At 48.4% G+C, this 19,303-nt stretch overlaps 1 protein-coding gene across 3 annotated transcripts in view; it reads right to left on the bottom strand.

Annotated features, from left to right (window-relative positions):
* Nucleotides 1–425: 425 nt before the first annotated feature.
* Nucleotides 426–19,303, bottom strand: part of LOC114841813 (protein bicaudal C homolog 1-like) — a 73,716-nt gene continuing 54,838 nt past the window's right edge. For all 3 annotated transcript variants that reach the window (XM_055502499.1, XM_029126964.3, XM_055502500.1), the window contains 18 exons: nucleotides 17,723–17,802; nucleotides 16,782–16,940; nucleotides 15,813–15,866; nucleotides 13,489–13,671; nucleotides 11,692–11,943; nucleotides 10,092–10,223; nucleotides 8,684–8,882; nucleotides 7,246–7,407; nucleotides 6,977–7,164; nucleotides 6,619–6,754; nucleotides 5,362–5,515; nucleotides 4,997–5,156; nucleotides 4,880–4,919; nucleotides 4,632–4,786; nucleotides 4,379–4,541; nucleotides 4,054–4,217; nucleotides 3,864–3,963; nucleotides 426–2,890 (listed from right to left, as the gene is read on the bottom strand). In XM_055502499.1, the coding sequence (XP_055358474.1) occupies nucleotides 2,763–2,890; nucleotides 3,864–3,963; nucleotides 4,054–4,217; nucleotides 4,379–4,541; nucleotides 4,632–4,786; nucleotides 4,880–4,919; nucleotides 4,997–5,156; nucleotides 5,362–5,515; nucleotides 6,619–6,754; nucleotides 6,977–7,164; nucleotides 7,246–7,407; nucleotides 8,684–8,882; nucleotides 10,092–10,223; nucleotides 11,692–11,943; nucleotides 13,489–13,671; nucleotides 15,813–15,866; nucleotides 16,782–16,940; nucleotides 17,723–17,802 (2,609 nt within the window). In that variant the 3' untranslated portion in view covers nucleotides 426–2,762. The remainder of the gene's footprint in view (nucleotides 2,891–3,863; nucleotides 3,964–4,053; nucleotides 4,218–4,378; nucleotides 4,542–4,631; nucleotides 4,787–4,879; nucleotides 4,920–4,996; nucleotides 5,157–5,361; nucleotides 5,516–6,618; nucleotides 6,755–6,976; nucleotides 7,165–7,245; nucleotides 7,408–8,683; nucleotides 8,883–10,091; nucleotides 10,224–11,691; nucleotides 11,944–13,488; nucleotides 13,672–15,812; nucleotides 15,867–16,781; nucleotides 16,941–17,722; nucleotides 17,803–19,303) is intronic.

A 19,303-nucleotide genomic window follows, 5' to 3' on the forward strand; every position in this document is an offset into this window, starting at 1 on the left:
AAACAATGCTTTAAAGCTAAGTGCACATTTTCATCACCGTTTGCTAACCTGCTAAATGAGACACTGTTAAAGCAAGAACTCACGGAACGAGTACAAATACAAATATCTGTAAAAGATGCCGACGGTCCAGTGGGCTGGTGGACCATAATACTGTACATGTGCAATAGATGCAAAGCTGAAGATTAAGTAGTTGTTCTAATGCAGTGCAGCATATATTGCGAGTTTTCATAAAGCTCAGCAAATCCAGTCTGCTAAAAGTTGATCCTGGCTGGAAGGATTAGGGGTTATTACAGTAAAGCATGGGACAGAGTATCCTTCTACTGTACACCTACTCATTATATAAATTGTACTGTACTGTAGTTATCAGTCAAGGTTCTATTTTCTAATATATATTTGTAAAACAACAGAAAACAAAAACTGAAATGTTTGTTTATACATTTATTATCTTCATAATATAATTTGAATGTTTGAGCAAACATTTTTTTTTGCCTGCTTGACAGTTGCTCCAAAACTTCTTGTTTATATCTGTACTATAATACTGTTAACAACAATGACAACAAGGCATCAACAGATGCCACAGTGAACAGAGCTTTGGCCACACGGCAAGGTTTATACACAAAGTCCTTTTGTACCTTTCTCGCACACAAAGATGGTTGTATAATCTGAAAACATACAAAAGCATTACATAATTCCCTTAGTGGTTTACATTTATTATAAATGTACCATTTGATTGCAGTACAGAGACTCCAAATGAAATCCTTTTTGGCACTTTGTGAAAATGATCCTACTGAGAGCAAAGACAAGCTGGCAGTAAACTTTATGACTTATGAGTCCCTTCACTTATCTGCAAAAAAATAAAAAATATATTTTTTTAACGACATTCACTTGATAAAGACAAGAACCTCTACTGCCCTCACACACTCACCCAAACACGGTAATGGATGAAAACAAATGTCTGCTAGGCAGGAACACGAGTCACGGCACTGGGACAATCAGTGCTCAAAGGTTTGGCTGTAGTACCATGATAAGAGGGGGCGAAGGGGCCCCAGGTTTCCCTTCAGCATAAAGAATCACCTTCACTTTTCACGTCTAAGTCTTTTTCAAAGCTTTTCGTTTGCCTCCGCTGATCAGTCAACAGGAGGCAGACGGGGGGGGAGCGGGGGAGTTACACAAGACACGTCCCTAAATAAAAGCACAATTACCTGGTTGGTGTCAACCATGTCAGTATCAGTATAGTTTACTAGCAAACTACACAACCACATTGACAACGGCTCAAATTAGATATGACGGACGGTGGCAGGTGGCGAAAAGTGAACATAAACAGAAGACCTTAATGGGAATGCTTGTGAATGGAACGGGTCCGCTTCTCTATGAGGACGGCTGTTGCTTCAGGTTCTACTGAATTGCTGAGATGGAGGTGAACGGACACCAGGACTCCAGATCTTTTGTTTGTTTTCATCTCAGATCCTCACAGCGCTTCTGTGGAATCTGGTTCCCGATTTGTCTCTTGCAAAACTGCTGATACGGACCCGACTTGGCCGTGAATACACTGGTCCTTTGTGCGACACGGCTCCTATCGGGATCGCGAGGACACAACAAAATATTAGTGTTCTCAACAAAGTCTCTCCCTGCTGAAGGCTAGTTATGTACATTGGCACGTCCGACTACAAAAAGGCTTCCTCCGGCCCGGCACAGCCACTGAATGGGAAAGCGGGAAACACGACGCGCATTGTGAGACGCTAACAAATAACAGATGAGACAAAACGGCACGAACTAGAAAACAGACGGGAAACCACAGAAAGAAGCCTGCTGACACAATCAGAGAGAGGCCCCGGAGCGGAGCCACGCTGCCTCATCTGAGCTGTCGAATGGCACAGCCACAAGGGCCAGAAAAAAAAAAAAACAACACAGGATACTAATAATCTAATTACAAAATCATAGCAACTCATTCATTAATGTATAAAAAATACACATGTAAACTGATTACCGTTAAACATCCCGTCCGCTGCCCAGAAATGGTAATAAAAACTCAAAATAAAATCAATGTGTAATGACTACAAAATATTAGATTTGGTTTTGTCTAGAAACACAAAGAGACTTTAGTTGGACACAAAACTGACCTCAGGGGAACGTCCACCAGTCAAAACACTCGCCCTCGATGAAACTGAAGTGTTGCTAAACCTGGAGTCGCCGCTACACGGTGCTCACATTGCCTTGCACTTCACTGGTGGTTCCCACGTCTCACTGGCTAAGTGCTAACATTTAGTTTGGTACAAAATGCATCTGTGCTTTTAGTCAATAACAAAATAAAAATGCATAGTAATGATTTCAATCTGAGGACTCTCACAGGCAAAAGTCTCGTTTTATAAAGTGCATGTCACTGATACAACAGCATGAGTGGATGCAGGCGGCATCAGTGCGTAAAATGATTTCACTAATCATTCTACTGGTTTCTTTGAACAAGAAATGGACAGAAATACTGGACAGTACCCTTCAGAACCGTATCAGTGACCTTCATACACAAAGGCCCAAAAGAACTAAATGACTCCATAAGACATGAACACTGAACATCAGAAATGTGAGGAATCCTTTTTTTCCTATTGGCACTTCAGGCAAAACTATGGCTTTTATCATTTTAGTTGTTTGCGTTTATTGAACTATATGGCAGCGACATTTGGTCTTAATTCAGTTCTGACTGAAAAAGGGTGAACAACCACTGAAACCTGCTGAGGCACAGAGACTGGATGTTGGACCGCGACCGTCTACCAACGCCCGCTCACACTGGCCATGTCTGGGTGGAACTGGCGCGACAGGCGGCCGCTCGCTCCCCCCTCCAGGAAGGAGGACCTGATGGGCGGCTCAAACAGCTTCCTCCGGTTCTTGTTCAGTTCTGTGGAAGAAAAACATACAGCGCCGGTAGCAAAGCGTCGGAAAAAGATCAACTGCTGATAGAAGAAATAGGAAAAAGAAATAAGTAAACGGCTTGTTGCCTTTTCTCTATTTAATCAACAATGACGGGAAAATTTGACTCTAATCACAACTGGGCCGATCAGATCAACAAAAGGCCCTCTGTGTCCAGCAGGTTGGACAAAAGGCTCATAAAAATGTCAGAACATCCTGGCATCCGAGTTGTTCATACGATACTCTTGTTCTGAGGCTGCCAGCACAAACCCCCGAGCATCTCTTTTTCCTGGCAAACAGACAGGAAGTGAGAACCTGGATGTTTTCACTTCCTGCCTCTCGCTCTAATGACGGGAATGTAAAGGCGCCGACGGTAGCGTGCGAGTTGAGGCCGTGGAGCCCTGGATCGTGTCACAGCAGATGAAAAGCGACCCGCACTTGGCGCAGGCGCCGGGAAAGCAAATCCAATTCGGACCTTGGCTCCGCCTGCGCTTCCTTAATAATCAGGCCACTAGCTTCGCTATTGCTCCCGGAGTGGAGCCCGGCTCCAGCCTGAGGTTAGCGTTATCCGAGGATCCGTGACGGGAAACGCAGAAAAGCCCGATCTACTTACGATTACAAGCTCCAATACACGACATCTGCAATAGAGTGATGCCGACACCGTTCACATATTAGCTTCAGCGCGGGTCAGCGTGAGGGAGGAGGCGGGTGGACGAACGCCAGCACGCTCATGTGAGAAGAATGAGCCTTGATCGCACTCAGTGAGGACGACCTCTGAACACTGTGTGTTCTGCACAACTGGACTGGGAGCAGGCAGCTGGCAGCACCATTCACCAGCTGGTGGTGGTGGCTCGAGGGTTGAACTGCGTCACGGTCGGAGCTTTTATCTTTTCTGACTGTGTTGTGCAGGTGAGGAAGGAGAAGCAGAGGGAGAACTGCTGTGCAGTAAACAGCACGGGTACCTGAGATGGCGAGCAGCATTTTCCTACGCGCTCCGAAGGTTGTGATGCCCAGTTCCTTCAGGTCCTGGTCTGTTAGAGTCAGGAATGTCTGGAGGTCGATCTGGAGGCAGCAACACGTCCATTATCGTCAACAAACAGCGTGACGGTCGCTCGCTTAGTCCAACATGATAAGGTTCCCATCCTACGTTACCTCCTGCTGCTGAAAGACGTCGGTGTACTTCCCCAGACCCAGTTTGCTGAAGAGCTCGGGCAGGTCCGATCCTTTCAGCGAGGAGCTGAGGCTGCAGCCGTTGCTGCCGGTGACCGAGGGGATGCAATCCATGTAGTTGCTGCTGCTGAGGTAATGCTCTGCAGCTGTTCATTGAAGCATCAAGGAGTGAGAAAAAAGCAATAGAGTAAAAACAGAAATAAACAACAAAGCAGCAACATTTCAGACTGGCTGATGGGTTATGAGTTAGAGGCTGATCCGTGTGGAGGCCACAGCGATGGCTGCCACCAAACCCCACTGCACTGACCCGACTTGTTCTGTTTCCTCTTGGGACTGCTGACGGCCGAGGGGAACTCGGCGTGGCCCCCGAGGCCGGCGCCGCCGCCGTTTCTCTCCCGCCAGTTGTCCGAGTCGCTGCCGTTCCCCACGCATTCCCTGCTGTTGGACCGGGACAAGGACAGCGGGGAGCCCTGGGACAGACAATGCAGACGTTCAGCCGTGATGACGCCACATCTGGATGTGGAGACAACGCGGGCGCAGGGAGCCTCGGCCGCTCTGACCTCATAGGTGGTGGTCATGCTGGGCTTGTAGGACACGTGGTTGGCTCTCCGCAGCTCCTTGATGGTCTCTGCCGGCATAGACTTGGAGAAGCCCAGGCCGCTCCAGGTGTTAGTCGGGGTCCGCACCTCTGTCACCACAGGCTTCTTCAACATAGCTGTGCAATCACACACACAGAGGCTCACATACACACACACACTGTGGCACGCAGACGTCACTAATAATGCTTTAGTCCTGATATTTAACTCACCTTTGGTTGCCAATAGCTTTTTCTGTTCATAGTCAAAAGCCTAGAAAAATAAAAGAGAGTCTTTAGTCCCCGGCATTAATAAAAGGTCAATAAAAGGTCGTTTGAGTGTTCGTGTACCTGCATACTGGCGAAGGAGGACTGCGGTGCCAGCCTGATTCTCTCCCTCTCGCTCTGCTGCGCTGCCCTCTCAGCCGCCCTCTCGCTGCCCGGCGCCCTCTTATCGGCCACGGGGCTGTCCGACGAGCTGGACTCCGTGTCTGAGAGCAGACAGTCTGAACTGGTGGGATCACAGAGAAACGAGACATCAGAGCCGCCGAGATCCTCTGTCTCCTCATCACCTTAACAATTTAACTGTAAATATCTAGTTTCACAAAATGCCAACATCTCAGCTTCCGTCTCCATTCATACGGTCTAAATAACCCTTAGAGGACTGGTGAACAGCTTGACAGCAGCACAACGTGCAGTAAATGCTTCCAACATACTGCAGATGGGAGTTCTTGGTGCCCTGCAGCAGCTCCACAGCCTGTCGCTTCCCCGAAGACGTCTTACACGAAGCCAGCATCTGTTTCAGTTCGCTCCCGTTGGCAGAATGCGAGGGGCTCCTGGGCATGCCCACTTCCACAAACGTGTCTGAGCCTGAAGGAAACACACGCCACACAGCTGACACGTCTGACATGCAATAAACAGTGAAAGCACAGTTTACAGGTGTCTCACACAACTTTCCACTTCATGTTACACAAGCTATTTACAGCTGGGTCTTGGTGTGTTTTGTATTAAAGTGTGACAAGTCTCAGCCTGACAACATCCTGCTCGTTGTAACAGGATGTGTACAAATATATATATGTGTATTAGTAAGAACATATAAATGTGGATGACGCACTGTATGGTGTGAAATAATATGATGTCAGTGGGCCTAATTAAGCTCTCTGGGGATTAATGTTCGCACTCCCTCATTCCATTACGAGGAGTAAAGCCGAACTCCAGCCAGTACAAACATTCTGAGCCGCCGGAGGAGGGACGAGAGGAAGAGGGAACCTTAGCATGTCGCACCGCATTGGGGGAGGACCACCTCAGAAAACAAGCGGTGGGGAAAAACGAGACGCGTGAGAGTGAAGCATCGAAGGGGAAACGAGGGCCTTTCTGCGCCGCCAGGAGAGCGGCAGTTAACGCGCCTCCGGTCCAAAACAATACGCGTATTCACAGCAAAGAGGAGGTTGGGAGGGCAGCGACGAGCATTCTTCAAAGTGGGGTTAAAGGTTAATTCATAGGCTTAAAGTGGATGTTTTTCATACATCTGCAAGGCCATGAACCAGCAGAGTCCAACAGAACAACATGACAGAGCATGAGTGTGTGTTGACTCACTGGAGGAGCCCTGCTTAATACCCTGTAAATAACAATAGACCAGCTTTTATAATTTTAGAAAGGCCATGAGCAGATACATCAGGATATGCAGGTGGCTTCTTCCCTGGCCTCTGGAATCCGTTCGGGCTAAAAATAGTTCAGTAAATTTAAAACAGCTGCAAAAGCTGGATTGTGCAGGATGTACAGCATTTGTTTTACAGTGCGCAGCCTGCACTGCTATAAGCTGTAAGCCCTAGAGTCCATGACTCTTCATGTGTACTGAAGATGATGCAACTTTCATTATGCAGACCCTGAGGCTGGTCGATATGAATGCAAGATATTGCAGCAAACGCTTTACATTTTACAGTGAATGGGTTTGTTGGATTTAAGAGGAGTACCTTCGTCTGGGCTGGACTTGCTCGACCGTGGTTCTGATGGGTTGTGCCCGCTGGCCTCCTGGACGGGGTCACATTGGGTCGGACTTAAAACGGTTTCTGCAAGCGTTGCTATCCTCCCGTAGACTGAGGCCGGATGCTGCACATGCACACACACACACACACACACACACACACACACACACACACACACACACACACACACACACACACACACACACACACACACACACACACACACACACACACACACACACACACACACACACACACACACACACACACACACGCTTAACACAAAGCTGCAACAAATTGTGAACTTAAACTTATGCAGCACAAGGTACCAGACAAATGAACCCACCTTGACATGTCCATTTAGAGGACAGGGGCTCTTAGTGCAGTCAGGGACCCCATTGGGCTGCTTGTCTATAGGAGCGAGGCCGGGTGGCGGGGACGGAGTGCTCTGTGTGTAACCCTGAACGCCCGACAGCAGGATGCTACTCAAGGTTGCCTGTGTAGCAGGGTGCAGCATCAGCGAAGAAGAGAAGCCTGAAACCGATAGGGAAAATGTTCATAAATAACATCCTGCTATATAAGAATCATAAAATAAGTGACGGACTGTTACTGGACCTTGGGTGCTGGTGAGTGAACTGGGCCAGAGGGAGGGGGGCGGTGTGGGAGTGCTGGGGCTCGGGGTCTGCAGGGGGCTCATGGAGGAGTTGAGGCTGTTGAGGACGGTGTTGGGGGCGGAGGAGCTGGCGAGCGAGTGGGGAGCTGTCGCACCCAGGAAACCTGAAGAGGAGAGAGAGAGAGAGAGAGAGAGAGAGAGAGAGACAGAGACAGAGACAGAGACATAGACAGAGAGAGACACAGGGAGCGAGAGAGAGGGGAAATAAACAAGAGATGCATAGATCAGCGGTGGTCCTGTCAGAGCGCACGGCCGTTTGTCAAACTAATCACATGTTACTCGAAGACTCCCAGAAAATAATCTTGGTCTTCCAGCTATTTAACTGGAATTCCATCATGCAGCCGTTAACTACATGGCGAACGAGGGGAAGGATTTCTTAAATTTCTACAAGGTCACGGATGCATAAAGCACATATGTGGTGCGTGCTCATACCCAATAAAACCATGTTATTGAGAGCACCAACAATGCGGTGCTCGGTGTCTTTACCCAAACACAGTGTATGAAAACAGAAAGAAGCAGGTCTGTGGCTTCATCTAGGGCCTAGTCTGGCTCCAGGAATAAGGCCAGAGACTTTTCTGGCAGACTGGCCTGTAATCTGAGGAAGAGAAGCATGTAGCAATTACTAAAGGCAAGGATGTGGCCGTCCACAGCTTCACCTCCAGGGCCCCGAGACAACAAGGATCCACTTCTACTGTAATGGGATTTCATGGGACATGGTCAAAAAAATCCAGGTTATTTCACGTCAAATAAAATACAAAAAAAAAAAAAAAAAAAGATCATCTAAGGTGCTCTGCAAATCTGTAATAGTGACATCAATGTAAACAAAACGCAGTAACAAGGCCTAAACATCACTCACCGTACAACCAACAGTCAGACTTGGAAAAAAAAAAAGAAAAGAAAATCCTGACAAACGTTCCAGGTTGAACTCTGTGCCTCGGCGTTGAGGTCAGCGCTGCAGACGAGCGCACTCCTACACGATTATAACTCCTCATCATCCCATGATTCATTCTAGGTCGCAAAATACCGACTTGGTATTGAGGTTATTTTCTGATGGTTGGTTGATCAAAGGTTCGCACATGTGGGACTTGTTCCGTGGCAGGAGATGTGTACAAACATGATGCATTCTTCACAAACTGCTCTAAGACGCATATAGAAGTACAGTGACTCCCTGTGACTAGGATCTATGTGGATATTATATATGTTAAAAGGATGTCAACAGCCTTTAAACACATCTGGATCAGAGTTTAGTACAGATGTGAAACACATTCATGCAGAAGAACATTATTTTCTTATTTTTATGACCATTTTTTTTAATGGTCACCAATTTATATTCTTCTCCATCATAGAAAAACATAAACATTCAAGGCTTGTTGTAATTACCCAGGTTGCTCAGCCCCAGGCCAGCTGAGGCTAGGATTTCCAGGCCGACGGGACAGATGAGGGACGGGCCGTTGGTAGCAGGACTCAGAGCCGCAGAGGGGGAGGACGACAGCACGCCGTTGCTCTCCAAACCCAGCAGGAACTTACGGGCTTCGTACATGTTCACCGCATTCCTCTCCACGCTCTTGACTATGACCGACTGCAAGAGGGCGATGAAGGGAGAGGGGAGGTTACGCAAGAATCAACAGATGGGGTGGAAAGGAGGAGAATGGGATGCGATGGAGGAGGAAATGGGTAGAGGGGGTAGGGAGTGGAAGGGAGGATGAGGAGAAGGGGGTTGGATGGAAAAGCAGAAGACAGAGGGAGAGGAGGCGGCGTTTTTCTTAATCGGTTACATAACGTACATATCTAGCTCACTGATGAGTTAGGACGAAGCATAACAGTCATTAAATCACACTCTTTGGCTAAAAACACAGCATTTCATAAACACCAAGTCAACGTGAGCACAGATCCCATGCAGCCTCTGTGGAGTTCAGCAGGAACACGGCAGTGAGTGTGTTCAGGTCGCGCCTCGCTGCCGACTCCTCGCTCAAAGGCCCGAGGGCAGCGCTCCTAAAGGGACGTGGGCCGGGTCAGTGTTGACACTGAACATCAAGCCTGGCTCAGGGTGGGATGTGGGCACTCGGAGGAGACCGTCAGGTCTGGGCCAAGTGTGAAACACGGAGCCGGAGGCCATGAGTAACATTAGAGGCCGCCTTTGACAACAGCACAGGTTCGCGCAGCGAATGAGAACATGACAAATTACAGCAAAACACGACCCGTTTACAAATGAGCGTGCGTCAAATCTAACAGCTAATTTACCGTAACACATCTATTCAGTCATTTCTTTCAGCTTAAGCAGCTGGCTCGTAATGAAAACACTTCACATGGTTGACATGGCACCGACCCGCTTGGGCGAAAGCGCCGCTCTTTCCTCTCAAACGGCATCAAACAGTGAGGAAATGTGACATGGAAATCTATCACACATTTCACCATCACGCTGTGGCGTTGGACAGACCAGCTATTCTCAGACGGAACATTGGCTCATTTTCAGCCTCGGCTGCTTTTTACCCCCACGTCGCCCGTCGCAGATTTGTTCACGAAGGACCACAGCGATGTTTTTATTCAGGGGGAAAAGTTAGGACATTTCAATATTTGGTGAGAGGAATCTGGGACTTTCTATGCTCTTAGACACATCTATTACATCTGAAGATGCTTGGAATGTACAGAGGGGACGTTCATATTCACGCAGGGGGAAAAGTAGATAAACATGCATCATGTTATCACAATCCATGCAGTTGAGATGCTAATGCTAACGCTAATGCTAAGACACCCGCACGGCGCCATATCCTCTTTAACGTCGACATACCTTGCTGGGCTGTTTTGGCTTTGGTTTGATACTGATGAAGACGTCCAGCTGTTCCATGAGTGCGGTGATACACTGGGGCTCCACCTCTATGTCCTCCTTAATGTCGAACATTAGTACCAGAGGCAGGCAACCCTGTGGAGAGAGGAAGACCAGAGTCAGCGACTCAGACGCAGACTAATAGGCTTCACACCGTAGTGTAACATAAAGAGTGTTTTTATAACTGTAGTCAGTTTCCTTTATGCTGCACCAATCAGAGAACCAACCGTTTCATCCATACCAATAAATACAAGATTCACTGCTGGATTCATCCCACTCAAACCTTGGGAAATTCCGCCAAGAGCGATCCGTTGTGCACGATCACCACCACAAGCGCCACAGACGTCTATATTTTGGGTCAAGTGCTGGACAGCGCTCCTATTGTGAGTGGGTGTAATTAGCAGCGGCGTATAGGCCCCGTCTGGCTCCGCCGCGGCCTGAGACTGGAGCTGTAATCCACCGTCTGGCTGGAAGAGGCCAAATCACACAGTGCACTTGTGCATGTCCACTCTGAACGTGGCCCTTTCGCAGCGACTCCCCCACTCCTTCATCCCATCCTCGCACGCAGCCCCCTCCCGTCCCGTCAGTTCTTCGATTCCCCCTCTGCCCTTTAGCTAGCCTTTCATAAATCAGCTGATTTTTACTCTCTCACAGACAGACTTGCGAGAGGCTCCTTCTTGTGTGTCTTGTGTCCAGACCTAAACACAGTAAAGTTTGGTTATGGCAACAGCTTTGGCATTTGCTAAATGTCTTTCTGGGGCCAAGTGACAGGCCGCAGACAAAGAGAAGGCAGCTCTGGCAGAATTACTGCCCCACATCACGGCTCTCCAACACACATAGCCAAAGCTGTTTACAGCCTATACCAGCTCAGCACAAGCCTTAAGCCAACAGTAATTAAACATCGCTTTTACACATTTTTGAAACAGACTACTGATTATATTCACAGCAATTCAGATAAGAGCAGCCTCAGCGGTCACAGGCAACAAGACAAGAATGACCACGGAGCATTTTTAACCCAAAGAAATTCGACTGGGAGGCACTTCCTCGCGGTCCAAAAACATCTTGACCTCTGAATTACGAATTCCAATCCACCAAAATGAACCGTTAATACAAGCCAAACCATTACTTAACACCAGCATGGATAATCTGTACACAGGACATTAAGAATTCAAGCCACGCTGATGCAAATGTGTGTGTCCACCTCTCATGCAGGTATGTGGCGGCAATAAATCACGGCGGCCGAACCCCCGAGTCGACTACAGAGCGTCGTGACGTTTCAGCAGCGGGAGCGGAGCCAAGCAAATCTCTCCCAAGGCCGTTCAAACCCCCAAAGGCAATCATGGTTAGAGTCGTGAGCCCCGTCTCAAAACCCAGGCATCATTCACACATACCATGAGGATGTTAGTGGAGCAGCTATATCCGCTCTGGATACCACAAAGCGTGTGGAATCTGTATGTGTGGAATACACCCCCAATGTCATGACACAACCACAAAAACAAGGCTTATACCTTTAGACCTATCCCTTTCAGTGGGCGGCTGGTAACAAGGCGCTCGCCGTGCTCACCATTAGGTATTGCCGCGCCAGGCACACCGACTCGATGGTGCCCTGGATGTAGACGGTGGATTTCTTCTGGGGGCTGTTGGGGTCAGGGAAGTGGATCTGGGCCCCCGTCCTCTGGGTGATGTGCTTGATGTTGCTGCCGTTGCGGCCCTTCATGAAGAGGTGGTGCTGGGGCGCGATGTCCAGGTGGGTGGTGACCGAAATGGTGCTGGCCAAGCTGCCGGCCAGGTGCTCCAGCAACAAAGCTGTGCCACTCTGGAGAGACAAGGACCAGAGACGGGTTCAAATCCGACGTGCGGGTAAATGTATGCGCACAGATGCAGAACCATCCTCTGGGTCAATTTAGATCTTAGTTTAAAGCATGTATGCATGAATACATTCCTAAAAGGGCGTCAATGCAAACCGGGGACGATTACGTCGCTTCAAATGTCTTTGGAGGGATTAGGAGCAACATTTTAACAAATCCAAACATATGGATGTCTTCAAATATTTGGTTAGCAAATTTATGCTAATTAAATTTAGACATTAGCTTTTGCCTCAAAAGTTTTAACAATGACTATTTCTATATCTTATCAAAACAAACTAAGACTTTAGTTCAATTTATTGAAGTTTTACAATCTATTGAACCAAATATTATAATATTTATTTTAACGATTCCAGACCACATTATATACTTAATGGCTGACAAGGACAGAGGCCGAGCCCAACTTGTCCACTCCCCAACACAAACAGCGGAATTTCCTAGCGTATAAAATCCAGAGCTATTACATTCTCCACTGCATCCCCAGGTCAGTGGGCCTGTCTCATTCCTCTACACGCCATCACCTGGCCTTGTAAAGCAAGTCATTTCCAGTGTTCCACGGCAACTCGCCCGCTGCAGCCAGCGAAACGCAGCGGTTTTGGCCCAACCCCCGAGTTGTTCCAAGTGTCTCACACCGCCGCATAGTGCAGCACACGTTTTAATTTCATTTTTCAGCCTCGGTCTGGCACGGCTCCCGGGCCTGACCCCTCAGACCTACCACACTTGGACGCCGTGCAGCGGCAACCTCGCACACGAGTACATTTCCTCTACGCGGAGATGTGCAGACCCACATCCACTGTAAATGCAATCGGACATGCACAAATAAACAGCGATGCACCCATGCCAAATGTAGCTGCTGGAAAACTTCAATGGGTTCCATATTGTTAACAGAGGCTGGCTAGTGGAAATTACGCGAGCCGGTGGGAATGATTGGTTGGCTGAGACGATGGGAAGACTCCCTGGCAGCCTCTAGCTAGTCACAACTCACAACCTCGGAAACTGGGTGTGTTTAAAATGTTCAATACGCTGCTGAACGCAGAGACGAGACATGGCGGATGCAACAGAGATGTTTGGACCTGAACGTACAGCGGCTAAGCTAAAAGAGCAGCACCCTCCCAAAGTAAAGAGACGAACCAGCAGCCGTCCGGTTCATTCGACCAAACATCTCTCAGCACCCTCTTGCCCCCGTGGTGCTGACAAGTAATGAAGTGGTTTATTTGAGAAAAGTGGGGAACGTTGACAGTGTTGGTGGGCCTCGACACGGTGCAGCGCTCTGAACCTTTTCATGGTCTGCGGTTCTCTGTAGAAATGGAAAGAGATAATAACTCAAATACTGTTACACTCTCAACCCCGAGCAGAGCGCTGTGAGTGATTTAAGCCAGCAATCAGGACACACTGTCTGTGGATTAGTCACTTCATTAACTGTCAAACTGAAACAATGTGTTAATAGGCAGAAGATTAAGCAACCGTCACGCTTCGATTCAATGGCCAAACTTCACCTTGACAGCGTTGGCGTTGTTCTGCGAGCCGCGCACGACCCCGGTGGCCCGGTAGAGCCGCGTCGGGGGCTTGAAGGAGACGGTGAGGTTGCAGGCCTGCGAGATGTGCTGCACGGCGGGGGAGCTGGGGTCGGCCTGCATGATGGCCGGCAGCTCGAAGGACAGCACGAGGGGGAGCAGCTCCTGCAGCAGGAAGAGTGAGAGAGCGGGGGTTTCAATGAAGGGAAATATGCTGCAGTGTTCTGTGCTGGGACGCTGTTAAACGCTATGGCTATGCAGTAAAACCAGTTCAATCTCGAGCATTAATTTTAAGTCACTAAAATGGAACCACAGGAGAAACAACGCACACCAGCTTTTGTCAGCGGTTTTACAGCAATCACTCAAACTAAACAGATGCGGACAGGAAGGACTCGCTTCATGCATGCACATACTTATGCATGAATGAGAGCAAGAATCACACCCATGCAGACGCACACCAAAGGGAATGAACGCACACAGTGACAAACAGACTGCACACACGCACACACACGCAAGCACACATATACACACACGCACACACACTTATCCAAACAGTGACTCTCGGGCAGAGTGCCACTATGGTTTTGGCTGCCAGTGAAGGGCAAGCAGCATGAATTGCTCTGACCAAAGAAATGCATCCCTGATCAGTCCCATATGCGCTCGGCCTTACATTTATATCACATTTCAGCACTCGTTCTCCACGGGTTCGGGAAATTTAGGTCAACATTGAGGGAAATGTAAGAAAGGACAAGCAGAACAGCAGGAGCCGGCTCTGAATGAAGAATGGACTGATTTTCACAGCAGAGCTGAGCTCAGCTTTTTTAAAGTCTACCTGGCAGATATGAGTTTCAGATGTATTCAGTCTGAAAGCCTCCGTTTCTCTTGACATTAAGGTGAGAGACGAAGAAAAATGAAAATATGTTTGAGGTGAAGCAGCTGGCCAGACCTTTCATCGCCTGCATTCCAGCTCCACCTCGGAAAGCTCCAAGAAATCCCCCGGGAATCACCTCAACAACTCACTTGTTAGAGAATGGAGGAGGAACAGACGTGTAGGAGACCTTACAAATCCACTATAGCTTTGAACAGTAGAAGAGACATTATGCAACTCATGGAGAAAGTACCATCTGCCACCTGAATGTGGTCTAAAGGCCACCCAGAGCAGAAACTGATCAGTTTTAATATATTTATTTTAAAGATGATAATGGAATAGATTAATATAAAAAATCCCTATTATCATTTGTATTGTGTATTGTACTAAAAAAAGTTATTAGATGTGGCATGTGGCTATCGCAGAATGAGAAGCATTTCGCCTGGACGGCTGACAGAAGCCGTGCTGACTTCAAGGAAAACCAGTCCCTTCACCCCATTAATCGTCTGCGTGTCTGATTTGGAGTCTTTGTGAGTCTCTACACTTCATATCACGTACAACACCACTCGAGAGGGATTGTTTTTTTCCACCCGTGGCAGAAATCAGACGAACTGGGTTGTGGCTTGCTGCATGGGAAAACAACCATTAAGCACGGAGATGTACTGGTATGCGCTTCACCCACTCAGCTATTCTCACACGCACAGACGGCCTCGTTAGCTGGGGTGAGTGCACGGCAGAGGAGCGTGTTGCAGTGTGGAGAGGTCCCGCGGTGTTGAAATGCAGCAACGGTTCAGGGATGCAGCGCAGAGGTCCTCCGCCCACAAGGCTGAGGCTGGAGGTTGGGCTTCCAGTCAGACTGAAACTGAATACGGACAAGCAGCTCGGGAACGGAGCCTGCAGATGCGATCACTGGTGGGACTTGGCCGGGGCGAGTTCAGAACGAGGCTTGTGGGTAGAAGAAGAAGTGATAAAAGTGGGCACAGCTGCCTCCTGTGAAGCCTGAAGATGAGACAGCGAGCTCCACTGTCTTCACTCGGATGGTTTGTTTATTCAGACAGTCTGAGCAACCACGAAGCCATTAAACTGCAACAACCCTGCTGCTTGGTTCTGCTTATTTTCCCATGATGCCATAGAACTAAAATTTAAACAATCATTTCATGCAAATAAAAACAGTTCAGTCTCGCATCGCCTTTTAAACTTGGACACTGGAAAACCTTGGAATTTTGCGCGTCACAAGTATAATCCAATTGATCTCTCCCGGATGGGAAGGACATGGGTCAGGAGGTGCGCCGTAATCCATGAAACCAGTCCACATGTCTGCTTCCAGTATCAACAGGCCGTGAATCCAAATGGCGGCAGAAGCAGTCACACGTCTGATGGGAACATTCTGCACGTGGCCCCGTATGTACGTTGTTGACGCGGCCGCGTTCCAGCTTACCCTTATTTTCACTCGTGCTGCCTCCACCCCTCCTGGCTGCCCTGCGATGGACACCTGTTCACAGAAAGCACAATATAAATCAGTAAGACAGTTTCGCCCGATCCAAGACAAATAAGGGCTCAAATAGACGGCAACGGAGTCATTACTTTTTATATTGACAGGAAAATCCTGTAGGAACATAGCAAACATGGCTTCCATTGTTCAACTGATTTTTTTCAAAACACCTTTAATGCTAAAAAATATAGTTTTTACTGCTCCACAAGGAATAAAATAAAAAAAGGCTGTTAAATAAAGAAACGCATGAATTCCCACATCCTGTTCATGCTCACCTACACAAACTGCTGAGATCAGCAATTACATTACAGAATGAAAACCATTGCTGTCCTCAATCGTAGCAGCTCCATTAGAAATGAAAGCTGTATTTACTTATCAATAGCGCTGCTGCTGCTGCTGAATGCTTCTCTGTCAGGTTCACATAGTGTGAAAGTGCAAAGACGTGGTCTGAAACCGTGAAACAGACAGCAGGCGAACTCCACTGCCCCGAGTCTAATGACACGCCTGGTTGCGTGCTCTCCTGAACTGCAGACACCACTCTTTAATGGTAATTACAGCGAGACCCTACTTCTCTTAGCGAGTCCAGGCAAAACACACTTCCTCGGGGTTGTCCAATCAAAACATCTGGACCGAGTCTCTGCAACCTGTCCAGGCTGAGATCCCATTACCAATGGTAAATAGACTGGAGTGGTGCACACAGATCAAACCCTCTCCTCAAAGAACCTGTTAGTTAAGATAATGAGTCACAGGGATGATGATGATGATGATAATGATGATGACAGTAACTGTTTAAAGGAACCAGCTATTAATAGTGGACTCAAGTATAATCACAGACGAGGGAAATTCTGAACAAGCAGCAGTAAAACACTGGATCCAAGTCTCAGCACAGTGAATCCAAGTAGCATCAGTTCAAACCTGGTTGCTCTTCTCTGCCTGGTTGTTCCTGTTCGAGTCTGGAAAATGGATGTGGCACCCGGTCTCCTCCATCACTCTCTTGATGTTGTTTCCACCTTTGCCAATTACGTGGGAATGCTCCGTGTGTGAAACGTCCATCTTCAGAGTGACCCTGTTACTCTAATGAGCGGAGGAGAAAGGGAGGGTGGGAATTACGGTTAACACTTCACGTGGCTCAGTTCAGAAAGCATGAAACACAAACAAGAAGTTATAAAGAAAGTAGAGAAAAAAATTGATGGAGTCACTGATATTGTGTCCAATAGCACCAACGGCCACCGTGTAGAACTCAGAGCAGCTCTAAGCAGTCGAACCAAATGTTTTTTTTGGCTGTGTGCCATTTGGAAACGTTTTTAAAAAAATGTCAGGGGGTCCGAGGCAAAACGCAGCCTGTGGTTAACACGCGCCGTGTTTTACATGTCAGCGTGTACCCTTTGAACCAAATAGCCACAAGGTGTAAAACGGTCACCATCATCACACACTTACGCGTGCAGTCGCTCGGAAGCAGCGAACGTGCAACAAACTATCATCAACGCATCAGACACAAAATCGTCTCTGCGGTGGAAACTGTGTGAAAGGCTGCAGTGACAGATCCTGTGCATCCTGTGTGTGGGGCTGATCTAAGCGCACACATGACCGACTGCCCCCAGGGGGTGCTATGACGCAGGCACGTCTAGCTTCGGTGCGTTGCCGTGGAAACGGAGCCTGCACAGAGACACGCTGTGGTCCACGACAGGCCCAGGTCATGAGCGTCTAGCTTGACTGCTGCCAAGTTGAACCACACCGCTGTGCACAAACCGCCTCCTGGGCAGCGTCGAAGCCGACGTGAACGACGTGCGGAGACGCTGAGAGGCACTGACGGGGAGAGAAACGCTCCCCTCAGCGTGACAGGAGGTCTACGGTACCTTGGTGTCAAGGACGGACATTATTCTGTCTTTGGCTTCCCTCACGTTCTCTCGCTTTCCACAGACCTTTATGTGTGGATCTGAAAGAAACAATTGGAAAAAAACAAAGAGACATTAATACTGGGGCGGGTTAATTGTCTGTGAGTGCATCGGTCAGTGCTGTTAAAGGGCAGGGATGACATGTGAAAGTGGAACACGAGTTAAACCCATTAAACCAAACATGACACAGCAGTCTGCGTTTGTCAACAAATTACAGGCCACCAGAGATGAAGTCTGCGACAGTAATTGGTGCTTTGATATCTGCCGACTCTCATTTAGGTCAGCAAGTAACGGGCCGACGCGAGGAGGGGAGCTCTGTGGACTGAAGCCCAGACAATCCATCAGTCAGTAGGTTCACACTGACACCGTGAGCTAAAGATAAAAACATTAGACAGAAACATCCTGAAGCTCAGGCTGTCAGTCGCAGGCCGCAGCAGTGTGTGTGTGTGTGTGTGTGTGTGTGTGTGTGTGTGTGTGTGTGTGTGTGTGTGTGTGTGTGTGTGTGTGTGTGTGTGCCGCCACCTCTAGCTCCTCCAACTCAACAAATGAAGCCGTATCAACCCGCGACGAAAGCTGCGATATCTTCATTTTCTGTGTAAGCGGAATAACATAATGAGGTCCGCTCCTAAGGAGATGTTGCCTTCAGGGACCTCAAAATAATTCTGTTAAAATAAGCAAATGCATTGAACGCAAACCATTCAACGCTAACATTTGTCTGTAGCCTGCATGAGGCTGAGCTGAACGCCCGACCCCCGGAGAACAGTCAACGTGAAAACACGTGAACATACACAAATAAAAGTGTGCAGACACACACACACACGCGCACACCCTTAACTGCACTGAGCGACAGGAAGTCCAGTAAGCCCCTTCCAGGAATACCCCTCCCCACATACACATGTACTTACACCATCTCAGATTTACAGCGCGGCCTTCCCGATCAGACCTGCTGCTGCAGATTTATTGTTGTAAGGTCGCACACAGCTCGGGGAGAACCTCACATTGCTCGCCCGGACTGTGTGCGAAGAACCGTAGCAGCAGCACAGGAATCCAAACACCGAGAAAAGGAGGGGTAGAACAGGGGAAGTTCCACAACCACCAGCATCAACTCACTACAGCCGCTAAAAAACTAACAAGCTCTCGATGGAGCAGCGAATCACGAGCTCAGCCGTGTTTAGAAAGCAGCGGAACATCGGTCGGAGAACCGCTTAATGGGCACTGGGAACCATGAGAACCACGGAGTGCCAGTAAACAAGCCACGCTCTTGTTAAGAGTCTCACAAGGGTCAGGCAACCTCAACATACACCTCAGGAGACGCTACATCACACAAGCAGCGGCGAGAGACGGGAGAACAAAACAAAAGCAAAACAAAGAGAAGGGAAAGAGAGCGGAGAGTGCGGTCGGAGACCCTTCACGGTCTCACCAGCAGCTCCAGGACATTTTCCCATCATACAGCTGTTTCTCCCTTCTGCGGCGCCCGGTGTGACCATTAGAGGGAGTCTGGCTCTTCGGCTGTTTAACCTGCGCAGCACATCTGGCAAACAT

Source organism: Betta splendens, chromosome 15 (genome assembly GCF_900634795.4).
Source record: "Betta splendens chromosome 15, fBetSpl5.4, whole genome shotgun sequence".
NCBI classification, from domain to species: Eukaryota; Metazoa; Chordata; class Actinopteri; order Anabantiformes; family Osphronemidae; genus Betta; species Betta splendens.